This window comes from Schistocerca gregaria, chromosome 4 (assembly GCF_023897955.1).
Source record: "Schistocerca gregaria isolate iqSchGreg1 chromosome 4, iqSchGreg1.2, whole genome shotgun sequence".
Lineage (NCBI taxonomy): Eukaryota > Metazoa > Arthropoda > Insecta > Orthoptera > Acrididae > Schistocerca > Schistocerca gregaria.
Genome location: NC_064923.1, coordinates 675316235 through 675332120, shown reverse-complemented (window position 1 = coordinate 675332120; position 15886 = coordinate 675316235). Strand labels below are relative to the sequence as shown.

At 37.2% G+C, this 15886-nt stretch overlaps 1 protein-coding gene across 9 annotated transcripts in view; it reads right to left on the bottom strand.

The window, feature by feature from the left end:
- Positions 1-3907: 3907 nt before the first annotated feature.
- The window catches only part of LOC126268086 (threonine--tRNA ligase 1, cytoplasmic), a 136943-nt gene continuing 124964 nt past the window's right edge, over positions 3908-15886 (bottom strand). For 6 of the 9 annotated variants that reach the window (XM_049973591.1, XM_049973588.1, XM_049973582.1 and 3 more), the window contains 2 exons: positions 4940-5136; positions 3908-4086 (listed from right to left, as the gene is read on the bottom strand). In XM_049973591.1, coding sequence (XP_049829548.1) covers positions 4988-5136 — 149 coding nt within the window. In that variant the 3' untranslated portion in view covers positions 3908-4086; positions 4940-4987. The remainder of the gene's footprint in view (positions 4087-4939; positions 5137-15886) is intronic. The other 3 variants (XM_049973590.1, XM_049973589.1, XM_049973585.1) reach the window with 1 other exon arrangement.

Sequence of the window (15886 nt, the reverse complement as noted above, 5' to 3'; positions counted from 1 at the left end):
TCTATTTTTCGGAATGGAATGCTTTGGCCAATTCTACATGGATTCCTAAGTAAAAAGGTGTTTCAGTTAACGAGTGTTAATTATTAGTAAGATTCAGGAACAAATCATATTCATTACGTGAAGTGACACTGTATACATAAAATTTAGAAAGCAAATAAATAATACAGAATATGTACAATAGTCAGTTGATTTTATTTGATGATCAATTAAGATATACATTAACTTACATATATAATGTAATTGAACATTTTAATTGTAATTAAGTATGTGAGATTTCCTGAAAATTTACTGTACCTAAGTGACACTCATAGGCAATTCTCAAAATGAAAGTAAGCATTGTAATTATGATTAATGAGATTTATATTGCTCTAGTTTACCTTTCGCAATTGTTTGCAGTTGTAGATTGTTTAATAGTGGAAATTATCAAGAGCAACTTTCAATGCTCATCAGTTAACTTAGATCGCTAAATATTTTTTATGTATATTTCATGTTGAGAACCTCTTTCCTCCCACAGAGATAAGTAGTACCGCACATGGAAAAAAGCCTTGAGCTGACTTGTGCAAGTGACCTAACTGTGTGAGTGGAAGACTCAAAAAATTCCAGCAATGTTAGATTTAAGCATTTATCTTTACATAAAATTTGTTACATTGCGCATCAACCATTTCCATTTGAAGTTAGAGGCAAGAGTTTTTATAAAGGCATTAAAAGGATCTCGAAAAAAAATTTATATTATTTGCAATGGTATCAAAATCTGAAAAATGAGATTAAAAATTTATTTTTAAAGCACTTAAAATTTCTATTACGGAATCTACTGGAAATGGAATCTCTGATTGTAGGCTTAATGCTTGGCATGTATTAAAATTTGTGAAAAACTTTTTTATTCATTTGAGATTGAAACATAACGTTTTTTTGTGAAAAGAATTTAATGTCAGTATACAGATCACGCAGTAGTTAGTTTTCTCCTTATAACTTTAAATTTAGGTCATTCATAGGTTTAGTTGAATCTGTAAAAGATAACAACTCACTGTTTTGTAACTCAGCCAGAAGAATATTTTGATTATCTTTTGGAGTTCAGATGTTTCCCACATCTACACTAGTGCAATGATGTATAGTATGATAAGTCATTTTCATTAGTAAACTTGTGGAATTGGCAATGACTACAAGTATGTGATATTATATAATTAATAAATATCCAGTTAAATAATTTTGTCCATAATTGATTATTTTCAACCTCCTTATATAATTAATGGCTGAGATGACTAGCTTTGTAAGACTTCTGACATTTCTACACATTTTCTGCCAAAAACTGTTGTTGAATGATGCAATGTATGATTAATGGTTTTAATCCAGAGTCAAATTTCTACTGCCTTTGATGTGAGAGCAGCAACTCCTTAATTTTTTCATGCTGCTAACAGTTGTGGTACACATTAAGTTTTTACACTGAAGGTCTTCTTCTGAACAGCATTTTTAATCCTTTAAAAGTTCCTTCTCACAAAGCCATTATGTGAATGTTATGAATGTCAAGCAGCTTTTCATAATTTTTGTTTACCCCTCAAATAAAAATTAACATCTGTGCAGTGTCTGAAACACCTGTTGACTCATTTTGAGCCAACGAGAGCCACTGTAAATGTTGTTTTCTCAGACAATTGAGTAAATATATTTTCAGCAATATTATGTACTCTTTGAGTCACTGTGTTTGCTGAAAAACTGATGTTTTTAAATAAATTAACTTTTTATGAACACATTTCAATTGTTGCAGTCATGCAGACCTTTACTAATTTGCGTCTACCACGCGGAAACCAGCAAGAGTTGCTGCTTCTCGTTCAGCATTTACTTTCTTAAACATCATTTGCCGATCTTTGAAATTAACTTTTCTTGGGCCATGCCAAGAGAGACCATAGGGAACAAAGAAGACACCACTGTTGCTGCCACATGGTGAGGAAAGTTGTGGTGGGACGGTATTCCGCAGTGCTCATGCCATTTGCAGCTCACGCTACTTTCTGACTATTTGCTGTGTTAATTACACTTAGAAGTAGCAAGGTTTCGTGGAAGATGTTACAATGACTTCACAAGTGGTATTTATTGTTAGCAATGTATATGAAATGAAATTAAGGCCACTGCTCAAGGTCAAACAATAAGCAGCTCACTGCGGAATTACTACTGCAGTGCCACACAGTATGACTGGAAGCAGTCTTAAGTGTCACGAAAACGTCTGAATTGTATGGAGGAAATCTGAGCAGTATTAGGGCATCTGGCCCCAAGAAAACTTAGATAGACTATAGCTAGCTTGGGACTTTGTGGAAGAGCCAGGGTGGCCCTTTAATAAGGTTAAAATGTTTGGAGACCCTGCTCTGCAACATGACAGCCATGACATAGGTGCTTGTTTCACAATCTGTGCCATTTGGATTGTCCCTCATGACAACAGACCCTCACAAATCTGCCGGTGGGAACCAACATTACATCATGTGCTCAGTTCCTGCCACCCACCTGGCCTAAATTTATGTTAACTTTTGTGGTCTCAGCATTTCTTTTCAGTACCTATTCCATTTCTTTGCTCTCTTTTATTTTTATACATCTTTTATTCTGCCCTGTCTATGACCCCCCCCCCCCCCCTCCCTGTCTACCACATATAATGCACCTAGCTTTCCACTATTATAGACTCTTGCAATGTTTTCTCAGTAATCTCTGTCTTGAATATTATCCTATCTTCCACCTTTAAGCTCTCAGGTTTTCAACTCTCGTCCAGTGCAGGCACCAAAAACCAGTATTTCCTTCTCATCCCAGACTCCCCAGAGCCAAACTTCTGGGTGAGTTTTCTGTAGCTCTCTCCATTTGCTAAGCCTCACCAGTCCTTTCCCTCCTTCCCCTTCAATCTTCCTGTCACAGAAGTCACTAGCACTCCAAGCTTACACACTTCTATATATTTTATTCTTCTCCTTCTGCTATTCATTGAGTAGATTTTTTTATCCATTCTATTATGATTATTTATTTCTTTACATTTTCTTTGCGTGGAGCCATCGTAATGATGGCTTTTGCAAATGTCAGACTTAATACTACGGTTATATTTACACTTCTAAAATACACTATATTCTGTAGCTGTTGCTTCTTATGTCTATTTTTACATTTATCACATTACAGCTGTTACAATCACTATCTTCAAATTCGTTGAAAGAATATAAACATCTTTCTAATAGAAAAGATTTTAATTTTGTTTTAAAAATATTTCCCGTGTACATTCTTAGAGCGTTTGGTAGCTTGTTATACCAAATCAAACCACTGATATATGGACTTCTATCAGTCATTTTTAATGTTGTTCTGTTACGGAAACAGTGACACTTTGTTCTAGTATTGTGATCCTGTACATCACTGCCCTTGATAGCTTCTGTGCTACACAAACATTTCACAACATGAATCTGTATGTCCCATCCCATGTATATGTCTTACTGCTCTTTTCTGTAGTTGTAGTATTCTTTTTAAATATACATCGGCTGCACAGCCCCATAGTTCAAATAGTTAAATTCCATAATTGAGAAAGGGGTAAAGTGTTCCATAATATACCAATTTCATTGCTAGGAACTATCTTTGCAAACTGGCTGAGGAGATATATGGCACTAATGACTTTTCCGCATATGAAATTAATGTGGTGAGAACTGCCTGTTTTAAATGTCAATAGTTGAGATTATATATATAAAAGGAAGAAAAAGGGTCCAAGGATGGAGCCCTGTGGTACACAGGATAGATTAGACATTCTTAGCAATCTTATGATTTCTTATTGTAATTAACTGTAATTTTGTGTGTTTAAATGAATTGTAATTTCACGACATTTGGTGATCCTGGGTTTATATGTATCAATAATTATTTCTATTAATTAATGGATTTTTAATGAAGAAAGCAGACTAAGACAAAATAAAGCTCTTCAGTATCCAATTTATTGTATATTCTTACTGTTTAAATACAAAAACAAAATAAATTAGGCATTTGGGCGGAGATAGAAGATCATAGTTTAAATACAATAAAATGAATACTGGTGGCAGTCACATCTTCATTTAGTGGCTGGCAGTCAGTTCACAAGATGAGTACCACCTGCTAGAAAGAAGCAAGCAAAAGGAGTCTTAGTTCCACAGTGATAAAATATATGACACAATAAATGCATGAAAAGTATCCAGAAATTTTATGATCTGTTAATGAAGCTATCAAAGGGCCTAGTAATTCACAATACAATCCTATAAATGTATGCACACATTATGTTCTTCCAACGTAATCTGTAAAAATATGATTTTTCTTCAATGTATCAGCCTAAACACATCTTGATTACACATAGTGAACGTGAGAATCTTAAAAAGTTACACAATAATCTAGCTCATTGTGTTCAGAATGCACAACATATCACAGAGAAATTTGTTTTCACCTTTATGTGAACAGTCAAGCTCTTTAACACTGCTAGACTTTTGTGTACATATACTGTTAATTATTGGATCAATTTACTGTCTCACAATAATGTAAGTTGAGATTGTATAACAGATAACTTGACAAAAATGAGAGCAATTACTTGTTAGTTTTGCATGTTCAAAAAAAAAGGGGAAATAGTTGCCTGCTTTGTACTAATCGTTCAAGTTTAAGTAGCTGCTACATACACACTGTACATTTAGCCGGATAAACTTCATAACTTCACTTCATGGTACCTGCAAAAATCTACAGGATGGTGTTGGAATGAATCAATAAGTTCTTTTACTGAAGATATGATATAAAGGCAGAAGTCTGTTCTATGTGCCTGTCAAATGGGAGAAACAGTTCAGAACCAAAGTTTAATTCCAAAATTTTTTTCTTATGAAAACAAAGCTTAAATAAGCTGTTAAATGTTACTGCTACTTGATCATATATTATTGTTAATAAGGATCACGACTAATGGGTCTTGAAGAATATTGATTATATTACTTACTTTATAAATGTCTTTAGCAATACTGATGGAAGAGGTTCCTTACTCTTCTCAGAAATTTTCTTCACTCTTTAGGGTCCTGTCCTGTTTCAGTTTGCAGAATTTTTCAATTACTGTTGGTACAGAAAATTCACCATGTACAATATTGTCTCTGGTGCGAACATTCACAGTTCCTGATGTCTTCTCTTTTTCACCAACCACTGGAAAGAACAAATATATGTTTGCATTAGTTACAGAATCACACATTACTGTGCAATATGAGTGTGTCTTCCATTATGGCTCTGCCTTTAATCAAAACAATCATTTCCTTCACATTTTCCACTATTTTCATGTACAAATCAAGATTTTACGCATTTCTTTTATGGCACTAGCTGCCATGTTGATCTTCAGACAGTACATGTGCATAAAACAGTTGCTTCTTTTAGTTAATTCTATGAATGAAAATAAGCAAATGAATTGTTGCAACATGCTCTAGTCAGGGGCACTGAATTGTCTGGCATCAACATAGCATAACAATGTCATACGGAGATAGGTGCTGTCACTGTGAGACCATGCACTATGAAATAAGAGGACATATTCAGAGTGCAAGAGTGCTCATTCAGAAAGCTGGTGAAGCAGAAGAAGCCAGCCAGCACCTCTGACAGAAACCGGAAGAGCAGAAATGAACTTATTGGAATCCAATGGAGATATGATATTACACTGTCTAAGTTATTCCAAAATTACGATGCAATTTTCCTTTGGACACGCATGCAAGTTGTAACAGGACATCATCCTTTAGCATTACTTTTCCTCAACAGTAGTTGTCGATAACAGTATTAGTTTTCGAATTTTGGAACAGGAATTACTTTATAAAATATTTTAGTTTTGATGTTATAATCGATAAGTACTAGTTCTGAATGCCCAGTGTTTTCTTTTCTTTTTCTTTTTCTTTTTTTTTAAATTACGAATTACTGGCACACTTAAAATTTCTATTATTAATTATGCAATTCTGTACTGTTTACTGTGTTTTATTTCTGGGTTCATTTACGAAATAATTGAAACTAATAATGTACAGAAACTAGTAGAAATTCATTTGTTAAGAAAAATTATAAACCCTTTGGTGTTATTTCCGCAGAACATGTGAGACGTAAGCATGCCTCTGATGTGATCAAATGTCTTTTTGTGCGAACAATTTAATTTCGGTTTTGCTAATGAGAAAAATGACAATACTGTATGACATACTAAAATTTGAAAAATCAATTTACGTAGATAATGCTATAACAACAATCTTCAAATTTATTCAGTTCAAACCAACCATGAGGACCTGATGTGAGATTTTCAGTTTCAAGAATCAGACCCCTAGACAAAAAGCACTGGAGCCATCTCAACATGAAAAGCTAAGTAAACTTGAAAGCTCGCTCCTCTCGAATCTTCATGAAAGACTTCGCTTATTAATTTCTTTAACTGGACACTGTTTAATATGTAGATGGAATCAGGAAGGAGGGGGGAGATTACAAAATCCAAAGGAACATAGCACCGTAATTTGGATAATACAGGTAGTGCAATATCATATTTATCCACCAAAACCAGACAAGTGACTTTCAAGTAAAAATGTCTTGCCTGTTTGGGAATATACATAATGAATAGGTTGTAGACACATGGCTGACAATATCTGGAAGTTTGGGTCTGTCGGTGAGTCGTGCTCTGATAGCCTTATGGTAAGGCAACCGCTCACAGTAAATGGGATACCCAGGTTCAAGTTCTGGTCCGGCACAAATTTTCATTGTCGTCATTCCATTATACAGGTGATGATTGTCCGTAATGGAAATTGTGAATACATTTCATGTACCCAATGGTGATGCCCAGCTATTGTGACCTGTTATCTCTTACAGAGATGAGTGCTGCTGCAGGAGATGTGCTGACCAGTAGTCTTACAAATATCCCTCAAATAAGGCACTCAGTCTCAGAGGTACTTAGTTGTCCTCAGTTGCACACCAGTGTTCTCTGTACATAACCCTACCGCAGTGTGTAAGTGATGCCAACCATCACCATTTACATTTGCTGGCTTCGAATAGAGACTACTGCTGTGCTTGATGGGGTAACCAGCTGTCAACAATGGACTCCGCCTCCAGTAGCAGCATCTGTGATAGGATTGCAGGCAGATGAGTTACTGCCTTCGCACTACTGGGTCTCCCTCTGGAAGGCTACTTCCTGCTGGCAACCACTCTCTAAAGAGACACCTGCTCAAGCTCAGGATGGAGGCAGCCCAGCACCTCTGTCACCGCACATTCATTCCTGAAATGCTGATCACCACTGAGGGCGGACACAAGCCTTTGAAGTAGATCATGCTTGGAGCTACGGTTTGAGTATGTTCCTTCCCTGCATAGCATTCTATGCTGAAAAAGGGCCAGCAGCCTGGGTGATGTAGTCAAACATCAGCTGCGGCACACACCGCTACTCAGGCATACGTGCTGACTTTGGTTCACCGAACTCTGTGACTCACTACATCATCCTAGGGTCGGCAGCCTTCCCTACAGCAGCGACCGCACCTCTGTACCTAACATGAACAGAAGTCTAATTCAACCAGCAATGTCTTACTAGTGGTCAGTCACTTGATTCCAGTCACCACCACCACCACTTACAACCCACGCCTTGGCAAAAGAGGTGGCGTTACTTGATGACCTTCACACAGCAGTTTCCTCTGCAACAATAGCGGTCACACCTCAGGCCTCTGCTATCTGCATAACTAAAAGTAAAATAATAACAACGATAGCACGAATAACAAAACAAGGTGCATGAAAATACAAGAAAACAGCTTCCACTGATACCAGCAGCATTATTGTGACATCTACATGATTACTCTGCAGTTCACATTCAGGTCAGCTTTTGACAATGTTGACTGCAATACTCTCTTTCAAATTCTGAAAGTGGCTGGGGTAAAATACAGGGAGCGAAAGGCTATTTACAATTTGTACAGAAACCAGATGGCAGTTATTAGAGTCGAGGGGCATGAAAGGGAAGCAGTGGTTGGGAAAGGAGTGAGACAGGGTTGTAGCCTCTCCCAGATGTTATTCAATCTGTATATTGAGCAAGCAGTAAAGAAAACAAAAGAAAAATTTGGAGTAGGTATGAAAATTCATGGAGAAGTAGTAAAAACTTTGAGGTTCGCCGATGACATTGTAATTCTGTCAGAGACAGCAAGGACTTGGAAGAGCAGTTGAACGCAATGGACAGTGTCTTGAGAGGAGTATATAAGATGAACATCAACAAAAGCAAAACGAGGATAATGGAATGTAGTCAAATTAAATCGGGTGATGCTGAGGGAATTAGATTAGGAAATGAGACACTTAAAGTAGTAAAGGAGTTTTGCTATTTAGGAAGTAAAATAACTGATGATGGTCGAAGTAGAGAGGATATAAAATGTAGACTGGCAATGGCCAGGAAAGCGTTTCTGAAGAAGAGAAATTTGTTAACATCTAGTATAGATTTATGTATCAGGAAGTCTTTTCTGAAAGTATTTGTTTGGAGTGTAGCCATGTATGGAAGTGAAACATGGACGATAACTAGTTTGGACAAGAAGAGAATAGAAGCTTTCGAAATGTGGTGCTACAGAAGAATGCTGAAGATAAGGTGGATAGATCACGTAACTAATGAGGAGGTACTGAATAGGATTGGGAAGAAGAGAAGTTTGTGGCACAACTTGACTAGAAGAAGGGATCGCTTAGTAGGTCATGTTTTGAGGCATCAAGGGATCACAAATTTAGTATTGGAGGGCAGCGTGGAGGGTAAAAATCGTAGAGGGAGACCAAGAGATGAATACACTAAGCAGATTCAGAAGGATGTAGGTTGCAGTAGGTACTGGGAGATGAAGAAGCTTGCACAGGATAGAGTAGCATGGAGAGCTGCATCAAACCAGTCTCAGGAATGAAGACAACAACAACAACAGTTAGTATTCTACATTGTAATGAAAGAAATTATCTGATCCACGATAAAAGTGTTTCAATGAAACACAAACTTTAACACGTTTTCATTTGGTCTCTTTTTTTGTCTGCCTATCTGTATGGTAAAATTTTGCAACTGACTTTAAATTAACTTCCCGATGAACTAGAAACTAAAAATTTTAATTCAGAACTGGATCACAAGGCAATAGTAATCTGCTTTCTTGTCTGTTCAGTAGGAGTGGGGCTAGGAGGGTTGAAAACGACTGGCAATGCCTAACATCTTGGCTGTCCTGCAGGATCATTGTGCTGTGTGGGCAGTTTCAAATGCATTGCAGGTGGTATTCTAACCAGATATAATATTTTTTAAATCAGTCTAAAAAGTAGAAATTTAATTTCTCCTTGCATCATACAGTTACCTAGTCCCATACAGACAGTTTTGAAAATTTACGCTAGTGAATTTTTAAAGCCCTATGGCAGTATTAGTAAGATTTATAACCAAAAAACAAGGGGCACATACAACAGACAATAGATAGGAGATGAACTGTACATGCATAAATTATGTACTGCATGCACCCACATTTTTCATTATAAACCTTACACGTATTGTCATAGCCTTGAAAACTTGAGCTTGTGAAGTTTTAATAACTATCTGTATAGGTGTTAGGAATGTGTATGGAGCTAGGAGAAATTCATGTATATCTTTTAGTCTAATTTAAAAACGTGTTATATTAAAAATTTACGAGGGTCATTCAATAATTAAAGACACAAATTGGTCTGGAGAAAAAGGTGTTTATTTTTACAAAATGATACTTTTTATACATTTCAAAATAATCCCCTTAAAGATTTATGCACTTGTTCCAACGGGCTACAAGCTTTTTTATTCTGGCTGCAAAGAACTCTTTATCTTGATGTTTGAACCAATTTCCCACAAACTTTTTCACGTCCTCGTTCTCCTGGAACCTCTTTACAAATAATGCCTCCTTTAGTGTACCAAACAAATGGAAACCACTAGGTGCTAAATCAGGACTGTCAGGGGGATGAGGCAGTATTTCCCAGCCCATTTTGTCAATGGTTTCACGGGTTAGTTGAGTAATATGAGGATGTGTGTTGTCTTGCTAGAGAGTCACACCTCACCTCTGAGACCAACGTCGTCTCTCTGTCTCTCTCTCTCTCTCTCTCTCTCTCTTTCTCTCCCCCATGGCTGGCTTCACCTCGTTTAAAAGCAAATACGAGATAATAAAAAAAACACCAACATGACTTTTCCTACTAATGCTTGGCTTTTGAATTTTTTCTTGACAGGTGAGTTGGTGCTCTTCCTCTCCATGGTTTGTCTTTTTGATTCTGGAGCACAATAGTGAACCCAAGTTTCATAATAAGGTAAAATTTTGTTGAGGAAGTGATCACCTTCTCTTTAGTAATGTTCCTTTAGCTCTGTGCACACTCTCAAACTTGTTTCCCTGTGTTGCCATGCCAACTCCTTTAGAACTCATCTTGCACATGTTTCATGGTACTTCAGCTTGTTACAGATAATGTTATCAACTGTACCAGTACTAACTTGAACTTTATCAACTACCATTTTTACGGTCACACGGCGGTTGGCACAAATAATGTGATCAATTTGACTTTCAAGTGAGGGAGTTGAAACTGCAACTAGTCGGCCAGAACGGTGTTCGTCAGTCACTGAGTCGTGATCATTTTTGAACTGCTCTACCCACTTGTAAAATATTCATACAACCTTCACCATAAACTTTACACATTCTACAGTTTTCTACTGGTTTCTCGCCTTCAGCAAGTAAAAACAGAATAACAGAATGGACGTTTCAAGTGGACTCACCATCTTGAAATCTATTTTTGAGGTTATAAACAAAACAATGTTGAGGCATCAGCTGATCAGGACTCATCATAGTGATGCCAACTGTAAGCCATAAAAGTACCAAACTTTCCCTACTAACAATTTTTTCCCCAGAATAATTTGTCTCTTTAATTATTGAATGAATTTTGGATAATGTTATGTTAATTACGTGGCCCTATCTTATTTTGTTAAAGGTCATTGGTTCCGATGATATCCAGTGGACAAAATTTTGAATGGTTGGTACTTTAGTAGCCATATGAATGCGCTTACATAATTTCTACAAATTGATCAGTTCGCCAACGGATAGCATGTCAACTCAGAAGAGCTTACTTAATTCTGAAAACTGTCATTTTTTCAACAATTTTCTCAGTTGGGAATATTTTTGTATCCTTGTATACTGGAAATTAAACACACACACACACACACACACACACACACACACACACACAAACTATTCAGAGAGACTTTTATGGAGCAAAGTTTTATATTAAGTTCACAAAATACAGGTGGGAGTAGTTTTTTTTTAATTGTCTGATGATGAGTCAACAGATAAATATCACACAAGGAGCAGTAAAAAATAGCTCCTCTCTAAGAAAACATTTAGCCTAACGCATCACTAGTGCATAAGGGCAAAATTAGAGACAGAGAACATACACAGTACACAGCAAAAGGTATAAATTTATGTGAAGGGAAGAATGGCAGAAAGGACACTTCAGATGAGAGTGGTGAGTATAAGGCTTCACCGTGTCTCTCTCCTCTTTCAAATTTACTGCATATGATGCTGCGCTAACAATGCAAAATTTAATTTTGTTCTCACACTTTGTGCATTTATTTGGCATATAAATACATCATGGATCACATTTAAATAAGTAGCTCACGTGCTCACTAATGTACTTACATAAAATAATTTTTTCTACATTTTATCCTACAGTAAATACCACAAACTGAATTTTTTTCCTGTGTAACCAGTTTCAACATTATCTGTAGGAATATTGACACACTGAAAAGTAGAAACCTGAAAAGACCTAAAACAGTGTTCTAATTCCCACTGAAAATTGTAGCCGTAACAGGTACACAGTAAGGCGATGAAAGTCATGGGCTACCTTCTAATATCGTGTCAGACCACTTTTCCTCAACGTAGTGCGTCAACTGGATGTGGCATGGACTCAACAAGTTGCTGGAAGCCCTCCAGGAATACTGAGCCATGCTGGCTTTACCGCCATCCATAACTACGAAAGTGTTGCCAGTGCAGGAGTTTGTACACAAATGACCTCTAGACTATATCCCATCAATCTTTGAAGAGATTCATGTCGGACTATCTAGGTGGCCAAAATATTCACTCTAAATAACTGGAATGTTCTTCAAATCCACAGCGAATGATTTTGGCCTGGTGATAGGGTGCACTGTCATCCATAAAAATTCAATTGTTGTTTGGGAACATGAATGGATAAATGGTCTCCAAGTAGCTGAAAATAACCATTTCAAATCAATTATCAGTTCAGCTGGATCAGAGTACCCAGTCCATTCAATATACACACAGCCCACACCATTTTGGAGCCACCACCCACTTGCACAGTGCCTTGCTTACAACTGGTGTCCACGGCTTTGTGGGATCTGCATCACACTCAAACCTTATCATCAGGTCTTATCAACGGAAATCAGCACTCAGCTGACCAGGGCATGATTTTCCAGTCATCTAGGTTCCGATATGGTCACAAGCCCAGGAGAGGCACTTCAGGCACTGATGTGATGTTAGCAAAGGCACTCATGTCGGTAATCTGCTGCCGTAGCCCATTAATGTCAAAACTTGTCCAAACGCCACTGCTTTCAGTTGTTAACTGAAGGCCAATGGCCACTGCGTTGTCTGTAGTGAAAGATAATGCCTAAAATTTTGATATTCTTGGCACAAGCTAGACACTGTGTATCTCAGAATACTTAATTCCCCTACCATTCAAAATGGAATGTCCCATGCATCTAGCTCCAACTAGCATTTGTTTTGGTCTATTAATTCCTGTAATGCGCCCATAATCAAGTGAGAAACCTCTTCACCTGAATCACCTTAATACAAATGACAGCTCCGCTAATGCACTGCCCTTCTATACCTCATGTATGTAATACTAGAGCCATCTATATATGTGCATATTGCTATCCCATGACTTTTGCCAACTCATTCTACATCTATTAATTGAAGCAAAAAAGGAATTAATGCAAACAAGTCACAGTTTCTGGGGAGAAGAGAGAAAAACAGTCTGCAGCATAAGGGTTGTCATTAAATTTTAATTATCAGTTTGGGGTGGAAGATTTATATAATTAATCTTTTGTTTGTTTTCATGTGTGACCTCAATCCCTGCACTACAGCATTATAGCACACTGCTAGAAGAGTCAAAACAAAATGGTGCAGGCCACCATACACATGAGATAGGCTGCAGGATTGTTTTGCCTCTTCTAGGGGTTTCATACAATACTGCAGTGCAGGGATTTAAGTGGATATGAGGACTGCAGTTATGCAAGATGTGACCAAAAAGTAACACGATTTTTTTAAACTTTGTAGGCTTTATACATGTAATTTAAAAAAATATGTTTTTACCTTATTGGTACACACATTCCTGATGTATATTTGCATTTTCAACTGTTTTGAATATTTACCTTATTGTTGATAGTTGCAAAGGTTAAACATGTTTTTAAGCGTAAAAAAAAAAAAAAAAACAAGAACAACAACAGCCACAATATTCTCCAGACATGGCCCTCTGCCATTCTATTCTATTTTGCCACCATTGACGAAATAACAGAATCACTGATGGAGCTGAACACCATAACGAAAAGTGAGTTCCAGAAGTGGTTCCAGGATTGGAGAAAGTGTTGGCACAACTGTATAATATCTGAGGAGGATTACTTTGTAGGGGATAAAGTTGATGTTGATTAATAAATAAAGATTATCTAAGAAAAATGAAAATTCCCATTACTTTTGATCATACATTGTACATATGCAAACAAACGTGACTCTTCGTTTTTCAGGATTATAGTATAAAACTTTATGACTACCCTCGAACAATTTCCACTTTATCAATGGACTGGGCCATTTTTGTTTGGCTTCTCTAATGGCATGCTACAGTTCTGTGGTATGGGATTTCAAGGTGTAGCAAGCTGGTAGTAATGTGCCTGTACACATACAAATCAATTGTGGAATTTTATTTCAATTGTAAAACAAATCTTTACATTTTTTTTTAACATTACGGTTATTACTTGACCCTTCAGGTCAGCTGGTTTTGGGGCTGGATTTTTTTTAGGCTTTCTGGAACACATTATGATTGCATAATGGGGAGTGTTGATAATTTTCTGTTTAAGAAGGAGAAATGTGATTAAGTTTAGGGACTGATGTTCCATTGATGTTGAGGTCACAAGAGAGAAAGTACAAAATTGAATAACACAACAATGGGGGGAAGAAAACTGAAAGCGTACTTTTCAAGGTAAATGTCTGGCATTTGCCAAAGTGGAATAAGGTAAACCAAGCAAAATCTGAACCTTGAAGGCTAGAAGGTGATTAGAGCACCACACCTCCTGAATTTTTTATTATCTGACACGGTCATTTCTGGGGATAAGCAGTCTACTGGGTTAAAGCTGTGGATTCAGAAAAATCCTCAATAGTCATGACTGCAAATATAATTTTACTGATTACTAGTCTCAGCATATCTAAAAGCCCTCTTCAGACCATAACAAAATACAGTGATTAGCGTACTGCTGCCAAATGGTGGGAGACAATTTTTGTGAGTGGGATCATTTGTTATATAGTAAAATGAAACAGTGATGTGAATTACCCCACAATAAAAGTGCTCATGCAAAGGCCTTTGTCTGCCATAACATGGGCACTTCCTTCTCCAGTGAGGCTTGTGTCGCAAGCAACATATAATGTTTATGTTCACATATGGAGGTTACATAGGACTAGTTTCTAGTGTGGAACAGGCATCTCATTCTACAGAGTCAATAACAGTCACTGCTTCTGATGTTACTTTAGAATAATAATGTGGCAAGTATGACCTCAGTGTCCGCATATGGAAACTTTCTGGTTCTGTTAGTGTGCATTACAAATGATGATCTTTTACTCTGGGATAATTTATATCACTGTTCCATTGGATTGTATAACAAACGATATTGCTCACAGAAAGTATGACAACATGCCCCCCCCCCCCCCCCCAACCATGTTACATGTTTGCTAGTTACTGTAGTTAGAGCCAACAACAAATTTCATGAGATGATAATTATACTATGTGGCTGCTGTCACTGCACCCAGCTATCTATGGGGAAAAGATATGGGTTTAATATACGGGGTGTTTATAAATGAATATTGGGGTTTTAATGCTTTATAATATTTATTATTAAACTTGTAGTTATAAATGATATGTCAAATGAAAGAGCAACTCAAACAGTTGTGTTTGGCACCAGTGCACATGTGCAGCATGCAATATTTACGCTGCAATCCACTAGACAGCGGTAGTAGCGAATATGGCGACTAGTGAACAGAAAGCGTTTTGTGTTTTGCAGTTTGCAAAGACCGAATCTGAAGTTCGGTTGTGATCCTCCAAATGATAACAACATTCGTAGATGGTATCATCAATTTGAAGATACCGGCTGCCTTTGTAAAGGGAAGAGCGCAGGAGGACCAAAAGTTAGTGAAAAGACTGTTGAGCGAGTGAGAGAGTCGTTCACTCATAGCCCAAAGAAATCAGTGCGGAAGGCTTGTCGTGAATTACAAGTTCCCATGTCGACTGTTTGGAAAGTTTTAAGAAAACGTGTACAACTATGTCCTTACCATTTACAGTTATTACAGACTCTAAAGCTGGCACACCATGGATTACATGCCAACTTCGCAAACAAAATGTTGTTTCATGATGACAAAGATTTTCTGCATCATGTTGTCTTCAGTTATGAATTGACCTTTCACCTTAGTGGACATGTTAACACTCGCAATGTGCGCATCTGGGGCTCAGAAAATCCTCACGAGGTGGTACAAATGCAACGAGATTCCCCTAAAGTGAATGTTTTTTGTGTCGTATCCTGGCGGAAAGTTTCTGGGCCTTTCTTTTTTGGTGAACCTACTGTAACTGGCACTTCTTACCTTGACACACAAGAGCAATGGCTCTTCCCTCAGTTGGAAGATGAGCCAGAGAACTTCATTTTTGA